The sequence below is a fragment of the Anolis sagrei genome, chromosome 3 (assembly GCF_037176765.1).
Source record: "Anolis sagrei isolate rAnoSag1 chromosome 3, rAnoSag1.mat, whole genome shotgun sequence".
NCBI classification, from domain to species: domain Eukaryota; kingdom Metazoa; phylum Chordata; class Lepidosauria; order Squamata; family Dactyloidae; genus Anolis; species Anolis sagrei.
Genome location: NC_090023.1, coordinates 186,250,688 through 186,275,193, shown reverse-complemented (window position 1 = coordinate 186,275,193; position 24,506 = coordinate 186,250,688). Strand labels below are relative to the sequence as shown.

The following is a 24,506-nucleotide window of genomic DNA, read 5'->3' as shown; positions in this document are numbered from 1 at the left end:
CCAAGCAAGAATTTACAAAAATGCTATCACCTACCACTTGGTCACTGTCAAAGAGTTCAACAACGACATGAGGAGGATTTAGAGCTACTGTTTGGGGGTCTCCATAGATTTCAATCTCATCAAATATTACAGTTTGATCCCATGTTGGGTTCAGTGTTGAGTGGATGACCTCGGTTGTTTTGCTTCGATGGAGGAATGAAACATACGCGTATGGATCTGAAAGAGCACAGAAGAACGCAGTCTATCTCTGACTTGCAATAAGTAGATGTGTACTTTTTGATTTTTGTGTGTGGCTGAAACCAATGGCCACAAAACAGGTTTGATTCCTCATCCCTAGTTAAAACCAGACACAAATTTAGCCACAGCAAAAGGGCTACAGGTTCTTCACTGTCAGTTACAACCATTGAGTAGCTCCTCAGGGTTTTAGGTTGTAGTCTATTGCAATGGTTCTCAACCTGTGGGTCCCCAGATGTTTTGGCCTTCAACTCCCATGCATCCTAACAACTGGTAAACTGGCTGGAGTTTCTGGGAGTTGTAGGCCAAAACACCTGGGGACCCACAGGTTGAGAACCACTGGTCTATTGTAACTACTAGATTCAGTAATATTAAGAACTGAATCTGAAATCTTCTGAATGCAAGTTTTGTGCTCTATCATTGAGCTATGGCCTTTCCTACTCTTCACCCTCACTATGGTATGGACTAATAGTTTTGACATAATAAGAACAACAAGAACAACAACAAATTTATTCTTATATCCTACCAACATCACCCTGAAGTGACTCGGGGTGGCTTACAGAGGCACAAAGTGCCTAAAAACAAACATAAAAGTGAACAAAATATAAAATACGATAAAACAAAACACATGCACATATAAAAACATCAATTCAGACTCAATCAAGCTGCGACCCTCTAACTATGGTGGTAAATTACTGGCACCATGGCTGGGCTGTAAACATTGGAATAAAATAAATGCAAGAATTACTAGAACTTGTTTCAGAATTAGTAAAGTATATGTGGAGTATTTTGAGTCCTCAGGCTGGATCTACACTACCATATAATCCAGATTACCTGCTTTGAACTGGATTGTATGAGTCTACACTGCCATACAATCCAGTTCATAACAGATAATCTGGATTTTATATGGCAGTATAGAAGGGTCCTCAGAAGGAGTGCTATATAAAGATTTGTCATCTGCCACTAATCATGTTGATGTACTACTAAATGTAAGAACTGCCATTTCAACCAATAGGGATACTAACACTGGTTGAATGCCACTACTTATGGCTATTAATATGGCTATTAATATGGGAATCAAAAGGGTGGTGGAGGAGGAGGAGAAAAGAGCATTATTTGTTATAATATGATCTATTGGGGATCAATATAGCAAGACGGTCTTGCTCTGCTAAACTCATATACTATAGAGAGTGTATAAATGTTAATATTTGGTTTCATCAGTGACAATACTGCTAAGGGATTCTGGATATTGCAGCTCAAAAAAGAAACACTTCTAAGTTCAGAGTGTGCTGGTGTGCGATTCAAAATAGTATTCAGACACATAGTTGTGTTGGTCAGAATAGGTATACAGAAGGATCTTGCTGGAACTTTGAGACTCTTTCAGTTAGTCTTAAAAGTGCTGCAAGACTGACTTGTGGCACAACTGGTTAGGAGTCAGCTGCATTAAAATCACTACTATTGTAATTTTATATTGTTATGTATTCACATGTTTTATGTAATTATGTTGCTGTTGTTTATTGTTCACATTTTCGGTTTGTGTTTTCGGTTTTACTCTATTGTAATTTGTTGTTTGGGCTTGGCCTCTCTAACCTGCTTCGAGTCCCCATTGGGGAGATGGAGGAGGGGTATAAATAAAGATTATTATTATTATTATTATTATTATTACTAATCGAAAGGTCGTGAGTTCGAAGCCAGCCTGGGTCGGAGTGAGTTTCCAGCCATTTGTCTAGCTTGCTGTCGACCTTTGCAGCCCAAAAGATAGTTGCATCTGTCAAGTAGGAAATTTAGGTACCGCTTATTCAGGGAGGCTAATGTAACTAATTTACGACACCATAAAACTCTCCAGCAGCATGCAAAAAGAATGAGGAAGTACTCCATCGGTGTCACAAGTGGATGGTGAAGCGACAGCTCCCCCGGTGGCTGGAATTCAAAAAGCATACCCTCATGAAAGCTGGAAAGTTAAATAGCCTCTGTTTCACTGTCTATATATGTTGTGTGTCTATGGCATTGAATGTTTGCCATGTATATGTGCATTGTGATCCACCATGAGTCCCCTGCGGGGTGAGAAGGGCAGAATAGAAATGCTGTAAATAAATAATAAATAAATATGATATCTTTGTAAGGCAAAGTAGTGTGCAAGTGTTCCCTGCAAATGTCTATAGAAAATTATGTATGTCCCATAGAATCCATTAAATGACATGGTCTCTAAATAATTTACTTTGAAAGTAAATTCAGGGATTACTTGCAGATGCCTTTAGATCTACAGTTTGAGATGATACTGATCTTTCCGAGCCATCAACGCTACCTTACTTTAACCCTTTATGATATGCAGCCTTTTGGTTTCTTTCAAAGATTCATATGCTATGGAATTGTCAGCAAAAGACAGTTCTGAAAATACCAATGTAAAGAGGAACTGAGCTTGCTCGGTGATAAGCAGAGTGATATCTGTAGTGCAGCCTTATGCATCTTATCTTATGAATGGAAACACAGTGAGTCATAACATTCAGTTTACAGGGCTTGAACACATGTGCAATCATTTTAGAATGACTTCTGTACATGGGCATAACCCATTCCTGAGTACCTTGAATATGGAACAACATCAAGAAGGAACACACAAACCAATGGTTTAACCTGATGGTTTAGGTTGCTGAAATGGTCAGCCTCACAAAGTTGAAATTTGGCATGAGTTGAAATCTTATTTATGACCTCGCTTTCTTCTGAAGTAGAGAGGTGAATGATTAAAGAGTTCTAGTCCTACTGTGAAAAAGACCTTTAAATCACAGGGGCCTCTGAAGAAGGTCTCTGATGATGGTTATTAGCACTTCCTGTACAAATTGTCATTGCCCAGGGATCCCCATGGGCTATTTGTAAGGTTATCTGGAGGTCATCTTCAGCAGCACCCTAGCAAGGGATCTAAAGAGGGTGTAACATACTTTTATTTAAGTGTGGGTGTGTATAGGGGGGCAAGGTAAAGGGCCTTGAAGTTTATCAGTGGCCAGACTAAAAGCTGTAGTCAAATAGGTCACTTTTTCAACTCTGCAAAGTTGGACAACAACTTTGTGTTCATGCTTAATTTATAACAATTCCTATGAATGATTCACCAAAAACAAAGAAGGCTGAGTGGGCATGGAATATGAAAGATTGATGAAAATTCCCCAAACTTCAATCATCACAACTGATGACACATTTAATACTTTTTTGTGTGTGTTGGGTGCAGTTTGAGAAACTGCAAGTTGCTTCTGGTGTGAAAAATTGGACATTGCCAAGGGGATGCCCGGATGTTTTGATGTTCTACCATATATATTTGACAATACATAGCAGAACTGAAACCAACTAGTGTTTTCATACCAGTTTAAAATTATCTTTTTTGTAAATACAGGTTAACTACTATTGGTATTATTTGCTGCTGTAAAATAATGAAGTTGCTCTTTATACATGCATGGGTCCTTATGATTCGATCCCCATCACTCCCCAATGTTACCTGAAAAGCTGTCTTTGTCCAAAGCCAAAAGATTTCTGGCTTGATAGATATAACACCGAAGATGATAGGTGTAGACTCCTAATAAATGAATAAAAGTTAAAGAAATCAAACAGGCATAACTGCAACTTCATCTTGGCTATTGTTCCAAGTCACTCTCTTGTACAGGAATGTTTCCTCTCATAATGAATTTCATTTGAACTTACGATCAAAGTAGCAAGAGACTATTGGAGTATTTGCACCAAATACATGCGTTGCTGAATCCTTTCCCTTCTCAGAGGTCTTGTCTCCATCTTCAATGCTTGTATCTGCTCCCTAAGATTACATGTGAATATTATTTATCATATATAAAGCATCACAATTGCATGTAGGTTACACACAAAGCAGCCACTATTTTCAACCTTGCAGTCTAACAACATGACACATTACAGAGAGGGCGGGGGGAGGGAAAAGAGGCCCGTACTAAGATTTTGTATATATTTAGCCTTTGAGTGATTGTACATCAGGGTAGGAAAGTGTTAGCCATCAAGATGTTGGTCAGCATGGGCAATTGTATGGGAAAACTAGTGCTTTAGTTTACAACAGAAACAGCATAAACACAATCCCACACTTCATGGCCTCACTTGCTATTGTGCTTTCAGTTACTTAATAAGGAGTTGGAAAAATTCAATTTATATCCCCAGTCTTGTTTCTTAACAGGAGTCAGGTCCATCTAGATGTTTCACATTCTGTTGCCTTTCACATGCAAAGTTAAGTGGTTAATCAATTCCACCACTTCCTCAAATATTTTCAAGCACCACTAGCGTATTTCAATTTAACTCTTGAGATTATAGCATTATAATCTTAAATGATAAGAACCGAAACAGCAAGCCTAGCTGTTTCTACTTACAAGAGCACCTTCCAGTTTAAAGATGGCTGCTGCACCATGTGTGTCAGCAGGAGCCATTTTTCTCCTCCATCGCCTGCGGCGGAAAGTATCAGAACTACGTTGCTTCCAGTGAAACTGCCACCCAATTAAGGATGCAAATTCCCATCCTTCTCGATCTTCATAGGATGGAGTTCCCTGAGACAATCACAAAAACACAATATGCATGCATCAAATTGAAGGGTTAAGGTCAAGAACAATTTATTTATTTATTTACAACATTTCTACCCCGCCCTTCTCAACCCCCGAGGGGGGACTCAGAGCGGCTAACACTGGCAACAATTCGATGCCACAATATCACAGTATTAACAACAATATAAAACCATAAATACACAGTAGATTAAAAACAATAACATTACTTATACAATCATATAGCCATTTCCATTATCATAACAATCATATGGTCCAATACAATGTCCAAAGTGCCATTGTGCCTGCTAGCCAAAAGCCTGGTTACAAAACCACGATTTCAATGTTTTCCTAAAGGAAAGGGAGGATGCTGATCTAATCTCTCTAGGGCGAGAATTCCACAAGCAGGGGGTCACCACCGAGAAGGTCTTGTCCCTTGTCCCCACCAGACGTGTTTGCGAGGCCGGTGGGACTGAGAGCAGGGCCTCCCCAGTGGATCTTGAACTACGAGGTGGAACGTAGAGGGAGATACGTTCGAACAAGTAAGCTGGGCTTTATAGGCCAAGACCAGCGCTTTGAATCACCTCCAGGTGATTTGGACTTCAGCTCCCACAATACATAATGGCTGCTAAACTGGGATTTCTGGGAGTTGAAGTCCAAAAACTTCTGGAGGATCAAAGCTTGGGAACCCTTATTTTAAACAAATATTGATGTTCAGTTGTCTTACCCTTGATGAAACTGTCTGGTTTGGATCTTTTCTCCGTTTACGAATCAGTCTCCTTCTTCTATGTGTATGATACATTTTCTCTGCTGCACCCCATGACTTTGGCTTACTGTCTGGAGGAATGGTAATTCCATATTCCCAACCTAAAACAACACAAGTAAAATGGGTATTGGTAATCACAAATGGACTCTGCCCCTACAATAAATGTAGGCCTGTTTATCTAAATTCTAACTATCAAAACTTTAGAGACAGAAAAGACTGGCTTATTCAATACAATCAGTTTCCAAGTTACAAACAAGATAGGTTCTGTGAATTTGTTCTTAAATTGAATTTGTATGTAAGTTGGAACAGGAACATTTTGAAAGAGCCACTCCAACCAATTTTTAAAGCTTTGGATAACGTAGGGAAGTTTTAACACCCCTGTTAAAATTTCCCTGTTTTGCTATTTGTGCCCCTGTTCAGAAGATTTCACCTCACTTTATGTCTATACAATAATTGGATTTTGAAAAAAAAAATGGCTTTTTGTGGAAACAAGGTCTGGTGAGAAGCTTCAGTAGAGACCCCTTTCCCCCATGATCATAATAATAATAATAATCATCATCATCATCATCATCACCATCATCTTTATGTGTATCCCACCACCATCTCCCCGAAGGGACTCGGGGTGGCTCACAGAAGCACTCAAAGTATAACATGCAGACAAAAATACACAAGTATAAATACAATGACATAAGTATAATCAACAGTGTATAAAAGTCTCATCAATAAAATATAAAAATTTGAAAATTATAAAATTCCTAAAATGCAGTGGAATCTGCTGGTCGGCTACCTGTCATACCAGTCAATCAAAGTGCGGGCCAGTACTATCAATGGTAACTTTTTCAGGAGTGAAGTTCCCTTTCGAAGGGTAGATTTCTCTCACTTCCTTTTGTCTCATCTGCATTCTTAGCTATGAGTCGTTTCCAAGTAAGATGTTTGTAACTTGGGGACTGACTGTAATTTGTAGTTACACAGTGTAGTTACTCACTGGAGTCATTAGTTAAACAAGCACTAGCATTTCTCCCAATCCTATATGTTTATTTTTGTGTTTTCCACTTTTCCTAGCTAACTCTTAATATTTTCTAAAATACTTTGATTAGGAATCATGCCATCATCATGGTCATTTTGCTTGGTGTGTTAAATCCTAATCTGGAGTGGGAAACTGGAAGCGTAGGACTGCATTGATCACTCACAAGAACTTGGAGAGTCAACCTCTACCGTACCCCAAAAATATTTTTTGCCCTCAAATTTCACCCATGTCTTCTAGGGAACATTTTTACCATGTTCTTGATAGCTTGGACCCGAATCAGTTTGGCCAAAAGTGATTTGTAATATTCTGTGGTCTGTTTCATGTAATCCCCCAAAAACAGAATTGGGGGGGGGGGGCTTGGCAAAACGGATCAAGAATTGTTCTAAAACTTGGCAGGCCTGTAAATGGGTCTAAAACTGAAGTAGGTTTCATGCAGATAGGACTTAAAATGACGGAGGATTGAGCCTTTAAAGTTTCCAATTGAAGCCAGTGGGCTGAAGTGTTGCCAAATGAAAACAGCAACACTCCTCCCGATTCGAGTAACTTCCCAGTAAATAGAATGAGGGATTAACTGAAAATGAACTCCAAAACAGCATGTCTTTTGGCCGAATTGCACAGCTCTAGTTCTTGGGTCCCCTTTAAAAAAAAACCAGGAAGAGACCATGCCATATCTTGGTCACTTTGTGTTTCAAAAAGAACTTTCTTGGCTCAGGGGCAAAATATGTTGGAAATATGACCCCCCACCCCCCACCCAATCTTATATTCCCCTAGAAGTCATTTTGAAGCAAAAGATACATTTTAGAAAAGGTTGCTAATTTCTTTTTCTGACCAAGGGCAGGCAGGGGTTCTCCCAATAGGGTAGAAATATCATTCATGCCCCATGATAGAATTTGGGGAGAATTCGGTAAGTAATGCAGACAGATTTTTTGACTCCTGTGTCTGTAGATCCCCTTTTCCCCACCCTTGTCTCGATCCTTACCGTTCTCATCCACTGCTCGATTGATGTCATATATCCAAGCATCATCGTCCCAAATCCAGCCAGGAGGGCAGGTGATTTCACTTACAGGTGCTGCTTTTTCTCCGTTCTTCAAAACAGAAAATATATCCGTGAAAGTTGCACTTCTTGGGAAAAGGCAATAATTGTATGTACAGCCTAACTCTACTCATAATTCATTCAAAATCAGAACAAAAAGCATGGTACCACCTTTCAATCAATATTAACAGCTCACTGAATGTTATGCCACAACAAACCTGTTAACGTTAAACTACCACCAGATTATTTTTGCTTTTGATATTTGGGACTAGAAACATTCTGACAGAATATAAACAGATCTGTCACGAAAAGCAAATCACAACATTTTTTTGGATCTGTGAGATTGGTTTTAAAGTGCTTGTGAAGGCTCTAGCCACTCATGCAAACACATACCCCCAAGCATTAGTAGTGGCATTCTTTCACAAAGTCTTCTTCTGAGAGTCATATTCTCTTAGCAGGAATTTGGATACTTCTTGGGATGAAACATTATATTTAACCAGAAATTAGAACAAATGTCAGGGCAGATTACTGAAATCTTTCCCTGGGTGACATCATCATCATCATTATTATTATTATTATTATTATTATTATTATTGAGGAAAAACAATAGGAAAAACTCAGTCGCTATCAAGACCTCAAAATCGAATTACAAAGGCTCTGGCATAAACCAGTACAGGTGGTCCCAGTGGTCACTGGCGCACTGGGTGCCATGCCAAAAGATTTCAGCCGGCATTTGGAAACAATCAACATTGACAAAATCACGATCTGCCAACTGCAAAAGGCCACCTTACTTGGATCTGCGCGCATCATTCGAAAATACATCACACAGTCCTAGACGCTTGGGAAGTGTTCGACTTGCGATTTTGTGATACGAAATCCAGCATATAGCTCTCGCTTGCTGTGACATACTTTGCTTTTGTGTCAGTAAAATAATAATAATAATAAGGATTTAAAGACAGCTCTGCAAAGACTCTGGCACAAGTCAGTAAAGGTGGTCCCGGTGGTGATCAGCACACTGGGTGCAGTGCTTAAAGACCTTGGCCGGCACTTAAAAACAATCAGCGCTGACAAAATTACCTTCTGTCAGCTCCAAAGGTCTGCACACATTATTCGATGATATATCACACAGTCCTAGACACTTGGGAAGTGTCTGACATGTGATTGAATACAAAAGTCAGCATAGGGTTTGCTGTGAACTAATCTTGTTGTGTAACAAATAATAATAATAATAATAATAATAATAATAATAATAATTCCAATACAACAGCCAGCAAAGTGCCTGCTGTGGACTCATCTTGTTGTGTTTCAAATAATAATAATAATGTACTTCTTATCTGCCTCTCCTTGTGGCTTGAAGTGGGTTATTGGGAAACGGGGTCACTCTTTGCCCCCTAAATATAATTCTTATAGTTTCTAAGGAGTCAGCATTTTTACCTGGCAGTAGATGCTCAAAGCTTGTTTTTTTTAGAAGCCATTACTACTAATTATGGTCAAAACAATTACAAAACAACAACTAGAAAAAAAACTGTAGCTAATCTTACATATTTTATAGGGTATATTAGCTGCTGGCTTATGGTACAAAACCCACTCTTCCTGATTGATTCAATGTCCACAAGAGAGCATGGAGAAGCCGAGAAAGCTCTGTTCCATGAATGGAAAGGTCTTGATCTACCCAGAGGAACTGGTCCATCTGTCTGAAATGTATTGCTACTTCCATACAGCTGAATAAAATCCCACATTTTCTGCTTTGAACTGGAATATATGGCAGTGTGGACTCAGATAACAGAGTTCAAAGCAGATCTTGTGGAATTTTCAACCTTGATGTTCTGGGTTATAGGGCTGTGTGGAAGAGCCCTATGTGTGGCTGACCTGAAGAGAAACTGTAACAGTTCAGATCACTGACTCAGGAAAACAATGCTCACCACATCTGTATATTCATCTTCGGCAGCTTTCCATTCCCCTCCAGGATAGCGGCTCTCGTTTTGATACACTTCATCTGCAAACTCAGTATGACCAGCATCGGCTTCTGTCAACAAACTAAGGAACCAGGAGACTTTTAGTACTCAGGACGGCACACTGACATTTCTCAGCTTTAGTATAACACAAAAAAGTGGTTTCTTCATTAGACAGAAAGGTATAAATAAAAGGTAATAAGTGAGATATCTGGAAAATCTGTGACAGACAAATTGATGTCTTAAAATGGAAAAGCAACTGGTGCTTCTATGAGTTCCCTTCTAGCTTTTACAAGTGCAAGTGTAGTGCAGCCTGAGATATATGGAGTCAGTGCATTAGGATTAATGAAGATATTAGTCTTGCTCCCTACCTTCTTGCAAAACAATTCTTTCTGTTTTATACTGCCACCTCTTGGGCAAATTTAATTTGTACATTTCAATATGGAACACAATTTTTGTTCCTGGGTTTTAAATGTTATTTCCTAATTGGTTCTATCATTTAAAAAAAGGAAAAAGTTTATTACACTGCAAAAACTTGAGGGATATTCTTCGGCACATTTTGCTATCGTTTTTCAATGAGTATCTCAGAGTTTCAACCAATTCAACATGGTTTGGGCAGTCACGAAAACAAAGTTTCTGGAGTATAACAACTACTTTCAAAGTAAATACCACACCATTCATCCTTTTTTTATAAAGATCCTCAATTGAATTTATTTCCAGGCTGACAGTAAGCCAGTGATATCTAAATCTATAACTATGTTGATATTTTCTATCTATATCTATATTTAATTTTGTATGTATATCATGGATATATGGAATGTTCACCTTTGATAAGGAAGGGTGAGGAGCAGAAAGGAGGACAACATCTCTCCTAACCAACTGTGCAAAAACACTGAAAATTTAGTTTTTGGGAAGATAGACAATAAATATCCTAGGACACTGGGATGGACTTGAAGCCAACAAAGATGATTTGTATATTGTCAATATATCCTAAGGGGCAGCTGTGGCAAAGCGAGTTAAACCGCTAAGCTGTAGCACTTGCTGACCGGAAGATTGATAGTTCAAATCCACAGGATGGGGTGAGCTCCCATCTGTTTGCTCCAGCTTCTGCCAATCTAGCAGTTTGAAAACATGCAAATGTGAGTAGATCAATAAGTACTGCTTCGGTGGGAAGGTAATGGTGTTCTATGCAGTTATGCTGGCCATATGACCTAGGACAGGGGTCCACAAACTTTTTAAACAGAGGGCCAGGTCACAGTCCCTTAAACTGTTGGAGGGCCGGATTATAATTTGAAAAAGACATGAATTAATTCCTATGCACACTGAACATATCTTATTTGTAGTGCAAAAAACACTTTAAAACAATACAATAATTAAAATGAAGATCAATTTTAACAAATATAAACTTACTAGTATTTCAATGGGAAGTGTGGGCCTGGTTTTGGCTGATGAGATAGGATTGTTGTTGTTGTTGTATGCTTTCAAGTCATTTAAGACTTAGCGTGACCCTGAGCGAGGGCCGGCAAATGACCTTGGAGGGCCATATCCGGCCCCCGGGCCTTAGTTTGAGGACCCCTGACCTAGGAGGTGTCAACGGACAACGTCGTCTCTTCGGTTTAGAAATAGAGATGAGCACCATTCCCAGAGTCAGACATGACTATACTTAATGTCAAGAGGAAACTTTTATCTTTTATATCCTAAGATTGTACTGTTTCTGTGACTACACTAATGACTGCTACATAAATGGGTTCACAAGAGTGTTTTTATAGACTCCAAAATGCAGTGTTGTATTGCTTTCCTCTCCTGCAGAAGAGCTGACATTTTCTCTGTGGAAAATTATGCAAACCCTTTCCTACATAATTTATTTTAAACATTTATATTCTGCCCTTCTGACTCCACAAAGGACTCAGGACAGAGCCCAACATATATACGGTAAACATTCAATGTTGGGACATAAAACCATAAATATGCACAAACATTAAAATCATTTATATCCACTTTAAAATCAGTTGCTTAAAAACAAAACAAAAACTGACCTTCTTTCAGGATCAACAAACCACTCGCCTTCCCACTCCCATCCTTTGGGAGGCAAAAAGTACTCTCTTTTTAATTTAATTTTCCCGGTGACATCAGAAAACTTGTGGCGGCCAACGAGTCCTGAAGTCCCCCATTTCCCAAACATCAGTGCCTGATTCTCATACTGTCAAAAGGAAGAACAATGCAATTAAAATGGTCCTCTAGTTAAAGCAAATAGTCTGCCACTGTGTTTTACCCAAGAGTGTATGTCCCAATAACACGAATATTCATTCAAACAGCCTTAGTACTTGTACTACTAGTAGAAGCAACTTAAATTCACCTATTTTTTCCTGTTCTGAATGCAGCTTCACTTAATTCTGGCATTTCTTTACACAATTTGTGAGCCAAAAATTATATGAGTACAGTAAAGGTCACAGAAGCATGTGATCCTAAGGATATATGCTGTTTAATCCCTACATTAAGTCCCATCCGCTCTGACCATTTAATGCAATTTCAAACCATTATTGAAGAAAGTGGATTTGTGTGTGTGTGTGAAAAACTGCAAGTCGCTTGTGGTGTGAGAGAATTGGCTGTCTGCAAGGATGTTGCCCAGGGGACACCTGGATGTTTTACCATTCTGTAGCAGGCTTCTCTCATGTCGACACAGAAGAAGCTGGAGCTGACAGATAGGAGCTCATCCCACTCCCCAGATTCGAACCTCTGACCTTTTGGTCAGCAGTCCTGCTGGCACAAGGGTTTAACCCATTGCGCCACTGGGGGCCCCTTTTTGCCATGCAGATGAAAACATGGGAAATCCTGGAACCAGTTTGAGGTCTTAGTGGTTACTACACAAAACCATAGAACACTGATACGCATTAAGGACTTTCTTTTGCTCACTTTTCTGGGAGTTTGTTGCCTGGCTGCCACAGTTTGAAGCCAGCTTTAAATTGCATTAAATGATCAGTGCAGATGTGGTAATGTTTGAAAAATCTACACTGCGTCAGGTTGCCTAAAAATGTAAATGGGGTGGGGGTTGAGGGTGGAAATCTGCAGCATTTTCAGCTGCACAATTCAGGTTAAAAGAATAATATAAAAATATCCATATACCTACCATTTCAGCAAAAACACTGAAAGTCCCTTCTGCAAAACTATTAAACTTCTTTTCCACTGCACTTAAGCCAAGCCAAAAGTTAACTCGCAACTGTACGGGGATTTTGTTCCCATTGTTCTTGTCCTGTGGGTACTAAAACATGTAAAAAGGGAAAAGGAAAGAACACTTGACCTCTGATGTGACATAAGTGTGAATAAAACATAAACAATAGAAAAATAAACGACTTAAGACTCAAGCAGCATGTACGGGTTCGCCCAGCATTTCTATTACTTCAAAATAGTGCCTAAAGCCAGTGGCCTTTCACATTCAGCAGTAACCCAGAACAAATTTGTGCTACACTTTGTCCTTGATTTGCCAACAATCAGGAAACAGGCACAAGGAGATTGCTAATTCTTTTCCTGTTTTTGTATTCCTAGCCCTTGCCCAACCCTGGCTTATTTTGAGAACTTGGAGATACTATACATTCTTAATATTTTCTTTCATAAGAGGTGGTAATTGTTGCGATGTTATCCCATCACTAATGCTCCGGCTATAACATTTTTATCGCTCAACCACTCTAATAACACTATGTAACAAAATGATAAATTTTCTGTTCCTGGTTTGGAAGTGTTATTTCCTGTGTAATTGTGTGGTACTTACTTTAAAAGTAGTTTTTCTACTTTCTTTTTTTTTGGCTGCCACAAATTATGTTGAATTAGTTGAGACTCTGTGAGATATCCATTGAAAAACTACAGCAAAATGTGCTGCAGGATGTTTTGCAAAAAACGAAGTTTTTACAGTTTAATAAACTTTTTCCATGTTTTAATGACAGAGCCAATTACAAAATGACATTTATAAACCAGGAACAAAAACCGTGTGATATAGTGTAATCAACAATAGAGGCACTCAATATTCTTACTCTTGAGAGAGTGTAGGCGGGGAGGAGGGTTAGGGGACAGTTCCACCTTATCTCCTGCATATGTCATCAGTTGGGGGACCCCTTCCCCCCCCCCCCAACACCAACTGCTGCTCTGGGCCAGAGTGAAGAGAGAGTGGGCCAGAAGACAGTTCCACCTTGTCTCCTGTGCAATGCTAATAATATAATTTATTGTATGTTGTTGTTCATTTGTTCAGTCGTTTCTGACTCTTTGTGACCTCATGGACCAGCCCACGCCAGAGCTCCCTGTCGGCCGTTACCACCCCCAGCTCCTTCAAGGTCAATCCAGTCACTTCAAGGATCCCATCCATCCATCTTGCTCTTGATCGGCCCCTCTTCCTTTTTCCTTTTTCCCCAACATTATTGTCTTCTCAATATACAATATATTGTATATACGTATAATATTTATAATACTATAATGTAATACAATATAATACTAATAATATGATATTATAATTATATATTTCATATTAAATGTAATATTACTAATAATATAATACTGATATTGTACTATTCTAATAATATAATATATTGTATGGATATATATCTTGTAAGCCGCTCTGAGTCCCCTTCAGGGTGAGAAGGGCAGCATAGAAATGTCATAAATAAATAAATAAATATTCTGAGAAATTTGAATTTTAGAACAATGTGTAGGAAATGTGTGATCGATGGATGTAATTGGACTCCGACATCCATTGGCTCCAATCAGCATGACCAATTAAAAATGATAATGGCAAATGGAACCTGACATCACAATCATATCCCCCCCCCCCCCCCCCCGTTATGCTTTTGGATTTGAAGAATAAGAATGAATTAAATGTTTAGAAAGATGAATATATAACTTAGAAAAGGGAAATCATTTTTCTTAGCATGCCGCTCAGGGCCCCTTCTACACTGCTATATAAATCCAAATTATCTCCTTAGAACCAGATTATATGGCAGTGTAGACTCATATAATTCAGTTCAGGGCAGATAATCTGGATGATTTGCTTTGATAATTATATGGCAGTGTAGAAGGGGCCTCAAACATATCCTTCCTTGATTTAAATCAGTGGTTCCCAACCTGTGGGCCATGGCCTAAATAAAATAAGAGCCGCGAGACATGCAGGGGAATTTGGTGCTGCTCTTGGAGGAGAGCAAGAGTGAGAAGGAAATGGAGAGAAGGAAAGAAAGAAGAAAGGAGATGACAATGTGTTGCTCTCACTCTTGCCAGCGCTTTCTCGGCCTTGGGAGGCTTCCCAGACTATGGCGGAAAAGATTCACCCGGAGGCAATTTTCTGAATCAGCACTCCAAATAACCAAACCAAATCTAAAGTTGACCAAAAACTGATTCGCAACACTTTTGGTACGAATGTTGGAGAGTAGTCAAAGTGGTCCCTGGTCAAAAAAAAAAAAAAGATTTGGAACCACTGATTTAAATACAATTTATTCCCCTTTCTCTCCCTTCCTTAAGCTCCGAAAATAACTGCCTTCTACATTGTAAACAAACTCAAGGAAGTAGCGGAGCCCCACATTTTGAAGAGAAATCTGTACAAGTTAGTGTACCTTTAAAAAGATGGTTTGTGTTTTTCCACAATATTTTCCTGAACCTCCAGCACAGGTGGTGGAATATAAAACCTCATGAGCAGGAACGCGTGCATAGGCAAGCCGTGTCTCTCCTCGAATCATCCAGATGATCACATCAGGCATGCTATTTTGAGGCTTTTGTGTTTCATAAGGAAAAAGACAAGGAACACATATTTTTTTAATTTAAAAAGTAGAATTTCTTGTCAATCATCTCTAATATTAATCTCTAACTCCATGGAAGGAGAATTTATAGAATCATAGAATCATACAGTTGGAAGAGAGCTCGTTGGCTATTCAGTCCAACCCTCTGCTTAGAAGCAGTAAAATCCCATTCAAAGTACCCCCGACAGATGGCCATCCAGCATCTGTTTAAAAGCCTCCAAAGAAGGGGTTTCCATCACACTCCAGGGCAGAGAGTTCCACTGCTGAACGACTCTCACAGTTAAGAAGTTCTTCCTAATGTTCAGGTGGGATCTCCTTTCATGTAGTTTGAAGCCATTGTTCCGCATCCTAGACTCCAGGGCAGCAGAAAACAAACTTGTTCCCTCCTCCCAATGACTTTCCCTCACATATTTATACATGGCCCTCATCATGTCTCCTCTCAGCCTTCTCTTCTGCAGGCTAAACATGCCCAGCTCTTTCAGGTGTCAACACAATCACAGGCTGAGCTCCAACAGGTAACCAGACTTTTGTTCATTTTCATGGTTTCCTCCTGTCTGTTGAAATTGTTTTCCTGCCTACTTTATTCCAAATACTAAAACAATGGCCATTATCTTTCTCATGAAGATAATGGGGCATCCAGTCCAACCCCTGCCAAGAAGCAGGAAAATCTCATTCAAAGCACCCCTGACAGATGACCATCCAGCATCTGTTTAAAGGGAGCTGATCAGTTACTAAGGGATGCCACAAATGTGCTCTCACATGCACATGCTGCCTTTTTCTGACTCGATTCCCTCCTCAATCCCTTTTAATGATTTGTTCTTGCTTTCATTCTTGCTTTCTATCCAATCCTCTGCCCTTGCCTTGGACAAACAATACAAACTCGCACAAGAGGAAAGTCTTCTCCCTACTTGTAGCAGTACTGTTTTGAGAAAGTGCCCATAGCAGCATCCACACAGGCAAAATAGTTCAGCCACTGTATGCAGTATTTTGCCCTGGTTTGACCCTGGTGTGCATCAATCTGAACCCGATGTGTATTGACAGCCACACATCCCTCCCACATTGGGACAAAAGGGTATATCCATGAGTTCACTGCACAGGATTATTTTTGGCCACACAACAACAGTGGCTGCCAGTTTATTTTTCTTCCTGGCATGCATAAACCTATCAACCAATAGCTTTTCTCATTTACCTGCCATTTTAATTGCACACTTGCACTTCCATTGGATGCCTCCCTCACTAGGCTCCCTTACCTGGGAAAACTAAACCTTCAGTTTTGGCCATTTAACATTTTAGTCATGTCATTAAGAAGTTCCCCACATGGATCTTTCTGTGAGATTAACAGGTTTGGGGGGGGGGATATTCTTTACAGAATTGAACTGCTGCCCTTGAAAACGGCCCGGAAATTTCAGTTGGTACAACGGGCGACAGCCAGGTTACTAACTGGTGCGACTTACAGGGAGCAGTCAACCCCCCTGTTTAAGGAGCTCCATTGGCTGCCGTTCATTTTCCGGTCCCAATTCAAGGTACAGGTTCTTACTTATAAAGCCCTGAACGGTTTGGGACCCGCCTACCTGCATGACCGCATTTCTGTGTACGAAACCACATGATCTCTTTGATCATCTGGAGAGGCCCTGCTCACGCTCCCACCTCCTTTGCAGGCACGATTGGTGGGGATGAGGGAGAGGGTCTTCTCGGTGGTGGTCCCCCGACTTTGGAACTCACTCCCCAAGGACATCAGGCATGCCCCAACTCTGGCAGTCTTTAGGAGGAGCCTGAAAACGTGGCTGTTCCAGTGTGCATTCCCAGAATAAGGAAAATTCTCAGCAATATGTCCTCAGAATGCACTTTACTACTGGTTTAGGACTGACTGTGCTCCCTCATCTCTCTTTTAAAATGCTATACCAGATATATCCTACCTTGTTCATGCCCAGCATTTCTTTTTTAATTTTTAAACTATTACATTTGGCCCAGCTATAGGTTTTTAAATCCTTGTGTGTTACTGTTTATTGGTTATTGCTTATACGTGATTTACATTAATTGTATTGCATTAATTGTTTTTGTTTATTGCTTTTTGCTCTTATTGATATGTTGTTGGGCTTAGCCTCATGTAAGCCGCTCCAAGTTCCTTGGGGAGATGGTGGCAGGATATAAATAGAGTATTATTATTATTTGTAAAATTCCTAATAGCAATACTCCAGTCATCCTCAATCCAACAAAAATCACAGCTTGACTCTCTCCATGTTTTTTTTAAAAATCTATTACTTATCCAAAGGAATTTATTCCAATAAGGAATCAGGAGTAAGTCACGCTGAACTCAATTGGATTTATTTCTGTGTAGGAATGTATAGTTGACAATGTTCATGAACTGCAGGTCACAAGCATTGGTGAGGCTTCTCTGCATTGCCCTATAATGGAGGCTTTCCCTTCAACTCTCTTAGATTTCCTGTTGCTTTTGATGAGATTTTAAAACCACCACATTATATCCATTTTTACTCCTTTACCCCTGACACAGCTCTTTGTTGACTTATGACAGAGTTTTCCCCTCATTGCTGCTGATATTGTTCTTTGTCTATTTGTGGTTTTTTTTGCAGAAATAAAAATTTCAATTACCACATAACCCAAACTGAAAACTTTTGGAAAATGTATTTTAAAAAATCTCTTAATCTTATTACATTCAAGAAAACATTAAAGTGATTTATTTTTGAATGCAAAAAGTCGCCTGAGGGCTGAGAAAAGCAGTATATAAATAAAGTAAATAAATAAATAAGAATGAAACAGGTCAATGTTTAACTCCATAGCCTATACGAGTGCATATAAGTAGAAATATAACTACGTCTCATCCAAGCCTACTTACTGGTTTGGAATCAGGTCCCTTCTACACTGCCATGTAATCTAGACAATCAATAATCCACATTATCTGCTTTGAAATAGATTATATGGGTCCGCTGTGCCATATAATCCAGTTCAAAGCAGATAATCTGAATTTTATATGACAGTGTAGAAGGGGCCTCGAACCTTATTTGTTTACTGAATTTTTATGTTGACTTTCAAGTGGGTCTCAAGGCAGCTCGCAGTCTATTAAAAACCCTTCCAAGGGAACTTTAAAAACATTTAAAATCACCATCATAAAACATTATATCGTATATGTTTTCAAAACATTCAAAAGTTTAAAAAGATAACTAAAACATCACAATAAAAATATCCCTCACTTAAAAGCACTTAAACACAAGGACAGGTCTTTGGGGGCCTCTTTACATTTGTTGATTTCATTTCAGTAAGTAAAGCTTACATGGAGATATAGATTCACATACACGACGAGAGTGAGAGCCCTATCACATTACACTGCTCTAGCACTGTGATTCCACTTTAATTGCCATGGCAACATCTTGTGAAATTCTGGGCTTTGTAGTTTGGGAGACCCACGAGCTCTTTTTTTGGAGAATTATCATCTTTGGAAAGGCATGACCTTGTCAGAAATCATAATCTTTTTGGAAAATGGCATTCATTGCCATTTGGGAGAATCAGAACTCTCCCTGAGAAGAGTTAAAAGCTTGAGTCAACCTTCTCCTTAATAGTAAACATCCACTAGCATTCATGCAAGGCAATTAGGCTTCTACTGGCACCTGAAAGCATACTGTTTCTAAAATGGAGTCTGGGTCTTGAACAATCCCAGATCTCAATATATGGTCTGCAGCCCCTCCCACAACCTAGAGTTAAGGAAAACAGCACACCAATACACACATATACAATACATTAACCAATCTGAAGTATATACATAACAAATAACAAGTGGAGGATTGAAGAAGGTTGCTATTTCCAACAGCTTGTCTGAGAATATTAAATGGCCTTCTCTGATCTGCGAATGCCAAGATTGCATACGACGTTGCCGTGAGAGTTACAAGTGGAATCATAGCACTATAACTGTGTAGTGTAAGACAGTCCTGAAAGAGCACAAGAGATAGACACGAGGAGAACAAACCTCTTCCGACAGTTGTATTAATTTATCCAACCAATCTTCAATTTCTGTCAAGGTGGCCTTCACGTCTGTGGCTTCATTCCTCATCTTGGCTGCTGCCTCCTGAATCTGGATGAGTGATTTCAGCCGCAGTTTGCGGATCTGTGTGTCAAGAACTGTGACATTGTGCCTGCCTTCCAGGTGAGGAAATTCTTTACTGAAAGAAGAGGCAAAATTTAATTTTTATTATGTAGGAATAAAAAACCCCAAAAGGAACACCATTCAATTGTTTGCAAAAATTAATATAGAACTGGACTAGAAGACACCACATCTCTCAAGTGAGGAGACTCCCACTTTGGGCCAGGGGCCCTTTCACACAACCCTATATCCCAGAATATCAAGTCAGAAGATCCCACATTATCTGAGTGTGGACTTAGACAACTCAGGTCAAAGCGGATATTGTGGGATTTTCTGCCTTGATATTTTGGGATATAGGGCTGTGTGGAAGGGACCTAGGAGACTTGCTCCTGATGCATCTCCTTACAATTGAGGCTCCTTCTACACTGTCATATAAAATCCAGATTTATTTGCTTTGAACTGGATTATATGGCATTGTAGATTCATATAATCCAGTTCAAAGCAGATAATGTGGATTATCTGATTTGATAATCCAAATTATATGGCAGTGTAGAAGGGGCCTGAGACACTTCGCATGCAAAGGGAATGGATGATTTGATCTTAGAGAATGGCCATACTGCATTATTTGGAAATTGCAAAAGGAAAATCTCTAGGATAACTGACCTCAAGTCCTCCATAAGTTCATCAATTAGCTTTAGCCATATCTCAACCAACTGGTTTTCTGTCTTCTTTGCTTGTATTCCCGATTTCAAAGCTGTGATGTTAGATTGCTGTGGAATAACAAAATTGGATCAGCCATATTACCAAGTTTTTTGGATGCATTTCTATTATGATTATTTTCTCCTTTACATTATAGAATATTATTTGTGAAGGATTACCATATGAGAAGAAATTTCAGATACAACAAACAAGAACCTGAAGTCATGCATATTATGAAACTGAAGCACTTTAAAAATATATTCTAAGGTGCCATATAACATCCAGATTATCTGCTTTGAACTGGATTATATGACAGTGTAGACTCAGATAATCCAGTTCAAATCAGATAATGTGGATTATCTGATTTGATAAGTCGGTCTCTTTGTTTTTACAAAATAAATACCAATTAATGGAGGCGGTAAAAACTTATCGTCCATTATTTTATATAGGTACAACATTAACATACATGGATTATATGAAAGAGACAAAGTCATTGATGACTTACCAATTTTTCTACTATAGCAAGAATAAGGTTTAAAGGGTCCAGCCTGTGACTTATATCCTCCCAATATGAAGTCAACGTAACCACTGGCTTTGTGTTTGACCAAGGCAGATAGTAATAGTAATTTCCTAGAGGAAAATGAATGTGTTAATTGTCATTTATGGGGATATACCTTTGTACGAAAGAACATATATCACTTTGACATTTAAAAGACTTCTTTATGCTCCTTGGATGAAGTTTGGCAGGGGAATGTATCATCGAAAGCAGAAAATGGAATGAAATGCCCTGATAATAAATAAGCAAACAATAAAATACTGTGAGTCATGCCTGTGTAAAAGATACGTATCCCCAGCTTCCCCCATTGTCCTTATTGCTGGTTTTCTGCAAATGTAATACACACCATCAAAGACAGCACGGCTGTACTGAGTTGTTGATGCCAGAGGCTTACAAGTGGTATCAAATTTATTGCCGTAATTTCCAATACTAACTTCGAACTGGACAGCCTCTCCAATATCTTGCAACATGGTGGCAGAATGGAACACAGCACAGAGGCTGAATTGCCTTCTGCGCTGATATTTCTGTAGGTTCAAGCAGATACAATTATTTAATTGGCAAAGTAGTTGTAAAGTGGTGGCTCACCTAAAAATGCATATACTGGGGGTTAGGGACACAGGACCCACTCAAAAGTGAAAAATATCAAACTTTAAAAATGCTATTGTTCACTTGAGGCCACTTCTACACTGTCATATTATCCAGATTACCAAAACAGATAACACACAGTATCTGCTTTGAACTGGATTGTATGAGTCTACACTGCCATATAATCCAGCTCACAGCAGATAATCTGGATTTTATATGGAAGTAGAAGAGTCCTGAGAGAACATCTCTCATGGAATTTCTAGCTCTTTCAGCATTATTCTGAAATGATAATGCTGAAAGATCAACTTCTTCTAGAAGATGACCATAAAATTGCAGTTGAGATGTTTTCACTAGAAAAATCTCTATGGCCCCTTCTACACTGTCATATAAAATCCAGATTATTTGCTTTGCACTGGATTATTTGGCAGTGTAGACTCATATAATCCAATTCAAAGCAGACAATGTGGATTATCAGTTTTCTATATTTGTTCACTGCGATGTCTTATCGCTAGAGAATGGAGCTATGTCCATTTCTTAAAACTTTGTGAGATCAATGTCTCACTCCTTACATGTTGATGATCCCAAGCAGAGCTGTATTTAGCTATAAGTAACTCTTAGTAACTGAAATAAAAGTTACTTCCAAGTAAGTGCCTAGGACAGCAGATTATGACATGATAGCTATATGTTAGTCTCATCCTAGGAATGTCCCATTGGTACATCATCCAATATTTCCATTGTGGCGAAGCTACAAGAATATGGATTCAAGTCCGTAAAAAAAAAAAACCCTGTAATAACTGTGTTGGTCTTTAAAGCTCTCTCTGTCTTTATTGCAACATATAGTTATGACTAGTACAATGTTATTCAGATAATCCATGGCTTACAAAAAGTAAAGTGATGTTCATTTGGGATATTTGTAGTCTTCATACCACCTTGTTATCAATAGGAACAACCTTAAAATAGCTCATACTTATATATTTTCCAGAAGCACTTACCTCAACAACTAGGACATCATCGCTGGGTACATTGTCTACATAGTCTTTCTTGGAAAGGGGCTTGCTGTCAAGTAGTGTAGCTAATTCAACTAGAATTCGGCCTCTGTAAGCTACTCCTTCTCCCTGTAATATAAACAGAATATTTCAATCTATACCTGGTTGATATTGTATTTTGATATTGTAGGAGCCCCCAGTGGTGCACTGGATTAAACTGTTGTGCCGGCAGGAATTAAGACCAACAGGTCAGACGTTCGAATCCAGTGAGAGCACGGATGAGCTCCCTCTGTCAGCTCCAGCTCCCCATGTGGGGGCATGAGAGAAGCCTTCCACAAGGAGGATAAAAACATTTTAAAAATCCAGGCGTCCCCTGGGCAACGTCCTTGCAGACGACCAATTCTTTCACACCAGAAGCGACTTGCAATTTTTCAAGTCACTCCTGGCATGGAATTAAAATATATATATATATTTACAGTATTTATATTCCGCCCTTCTCACCACACAGGGAACTCAGGCCAGATTACAATGTACATATACATGGCAAACATTCAATGCCATAGACACACAACATATATATATATATAAAGGCACACAGAGGCCATTTAACATTCTAGCTTTTTCATGAGAGTATTCCAGCCACCAAGGGAGCTGTCGCTTCATTTGTGACAAAGATGGAGTAATTCCTCATTCTTTGCATGCTTGCAGGAGATTTTTATGGTGTCATAAATTCCTCTCCCTGCATAAGCGGAACCTAAATTTTCTACTTGACAGATGCAACTGTCTTTCGGGCTGCAAAGGTCGACAGCAAGCTACACAAATTGGTCAGAAGCTCACTCTGATCCGGGCTGGCTTCGAACTCATGACCTTTGGGTCAGTAGTGATCTTAATGCAGCTGACTCCCAGCCAGCTGCGCCACAGTGCCTATATTAGTTTTTTATATATTAGTGCTATATTAGTGCTATATTAGTTTTTTATAGTCACAGAAGACTATATGGGTGACTTGGAAGGCACTCTGGCACCACGAGATGTAGAGCTAACCTTAGGCAATGGGGCTACAAAGTGGAGTCCATGACATGTGAGTGTGGAGGAGCAAACCACAGACCACTGACTACAATGCAACTTGAGCCTTGCAACATGCACAATGGAGGACCTTCTTACAGCAACACCAGAGGTACTCCACATGGCCAGCTCCTGGTCAAAGGAAACTTAGTATAATGCCAATTATGTAACTTTGTTTGTGGTTTTTCTATACGTTATAACTGTGTTCTCAATTCACTTCTGACACAATAACTCAATAAGCTTCTGTAGTGTGGATATTGCCTGCTATTCTTCAGTTTCCATAGCTAATCCCATTAGCTAAAAAACACATGCCTTCTTTTACTCACATTATAAATGACAAAATATTTAGAGACATCTCATCCTGGTTTTACTACTAAGATTATAAAATGTATTTCAGTATTTGGTTGAAAGCAAAATGTTCGGCTTGTAGCATATTGCTCCTGAGTATCCTTCCAAGAGGCTTGATTGTCATCAAATTAACTGTTTGGCAAGGAGGAAGCAGTGTGAAGAATAAACTCAGCCCATTGTCATACTTCCAAAACAGCTTATTGTTGCGATTCCAGCTTCCTTTACAAAGCTATGCACGCACAGGGTCCTGGATTCTGAATTGGACTAGGGGTCAATTTTGTGTGCGTCTCCGTCAGCCAAGGATATGCAGGTGGAAAGTTGCCTGTGTTCCCGAGATGGTTTATTTAGACATTATGCGTTCTGTGTATAGTAAACAGGCGCAAGTATTTTTGGCTTCAAAGAAAGAACAGTATTTGGGGACATTTGCGAAGGGTCAGAACACCTCATTTTGAGTTCAGATAGCATTGTTACTTGAAAAAGACATCTGGAATCAAAGCCTTTGGAAAGTGGTGTATTCCTTTGTAAGCTGGAGGCTTAAAAAGGACAGCTGGCTAAAGAGCCACTATGCTGTGTCGTGAATGGGTAAAACTCCCTGTCACTATTCCTTCTCGTGCCATTAGTATGTGCTGGACATTAGCGTTTTGTTGTGCAGCAGAGCCCCCATGGGAAAAATGCAGGCATGCCATCAGAGCTGGTTGCTTTTCTGTATATCCAACCTATTAATTTGCATGTGAAAGAACCATTAATGTAAGGCTGAAATCTTTTTAAAATATAATTTGGCTTGGTGTAGAAGCAATAGTCAACAAATTATGCTCGACAATGAAGTCATGAAGCCGTGAAACACAGCTATTTTTTCCAAACA

At 39.3% G+C, this 24,506-nt stretch overlaps 1 protein-coding gene across 2 annotated transcripts in view; it reads right to left on the bottom strand.

Annotated features, from left to right (window-relative positions):
- Positions 1–24,506, bottom strand: part of MYOF (myoferlin) — a 130,559-nt gene that overhangs the window by 37,245 nt on the left and 68,808 nt on the right. For both annotated transcript variants that reach the window (XM_067465737.1, XM_067465738.1), the window contains 15 exons: positions 22,241–22,363; positions 21,010–21,187; positions 20,613–20,737; positions 20,072–20,178; positions 19,295–19,487; positions 15,133–15,288; positions 12,672–12,803; positions 11,581–11,744; positions 9,515–9,629; positions 7,539–7,644; positions 5,494–5,633; positions 4,602–4,775; positions 3,919–4,027; positions 3,716–3,793; positions 35–216 (listed from right to left, as the gene is read on the bottom strand). In XM_067465737.1, the coding sequence (XP_067321838.1) occupies positions 35–216; positions 3,716–3,793; positions 3,919–4,027; positions 4,602–4,775; positions 5,494–5,633; positions 7,539–7,644; positions 9,515–9,629; positions 11,581–11,744; positions 12,672–12,803; positions 15,133–15,288; positions 19,295–19,487; positions 20,072–20,178; positions 20,613–20,737; positions 21,010–21,187; positions 22,241–22,363 (2,082 nt within the window). The remainder of the gene's footprint in view (positions 1–34; positions 217–3,715; positions 3,794–3,918; positions 4,028–4,601; positions 4,776–5,493; positions 5,634–7,538; positions 7,645–9,514; positions 9,630–11,580; positions 11,745–12,671; positions 12,804–15,132; positions 15,289–19,294; positions 19,488–20,071; positions 20,179–20,612; positions 20,738–21,009; positions 21,188–22,240; positions 22,364–24,506) is intronic.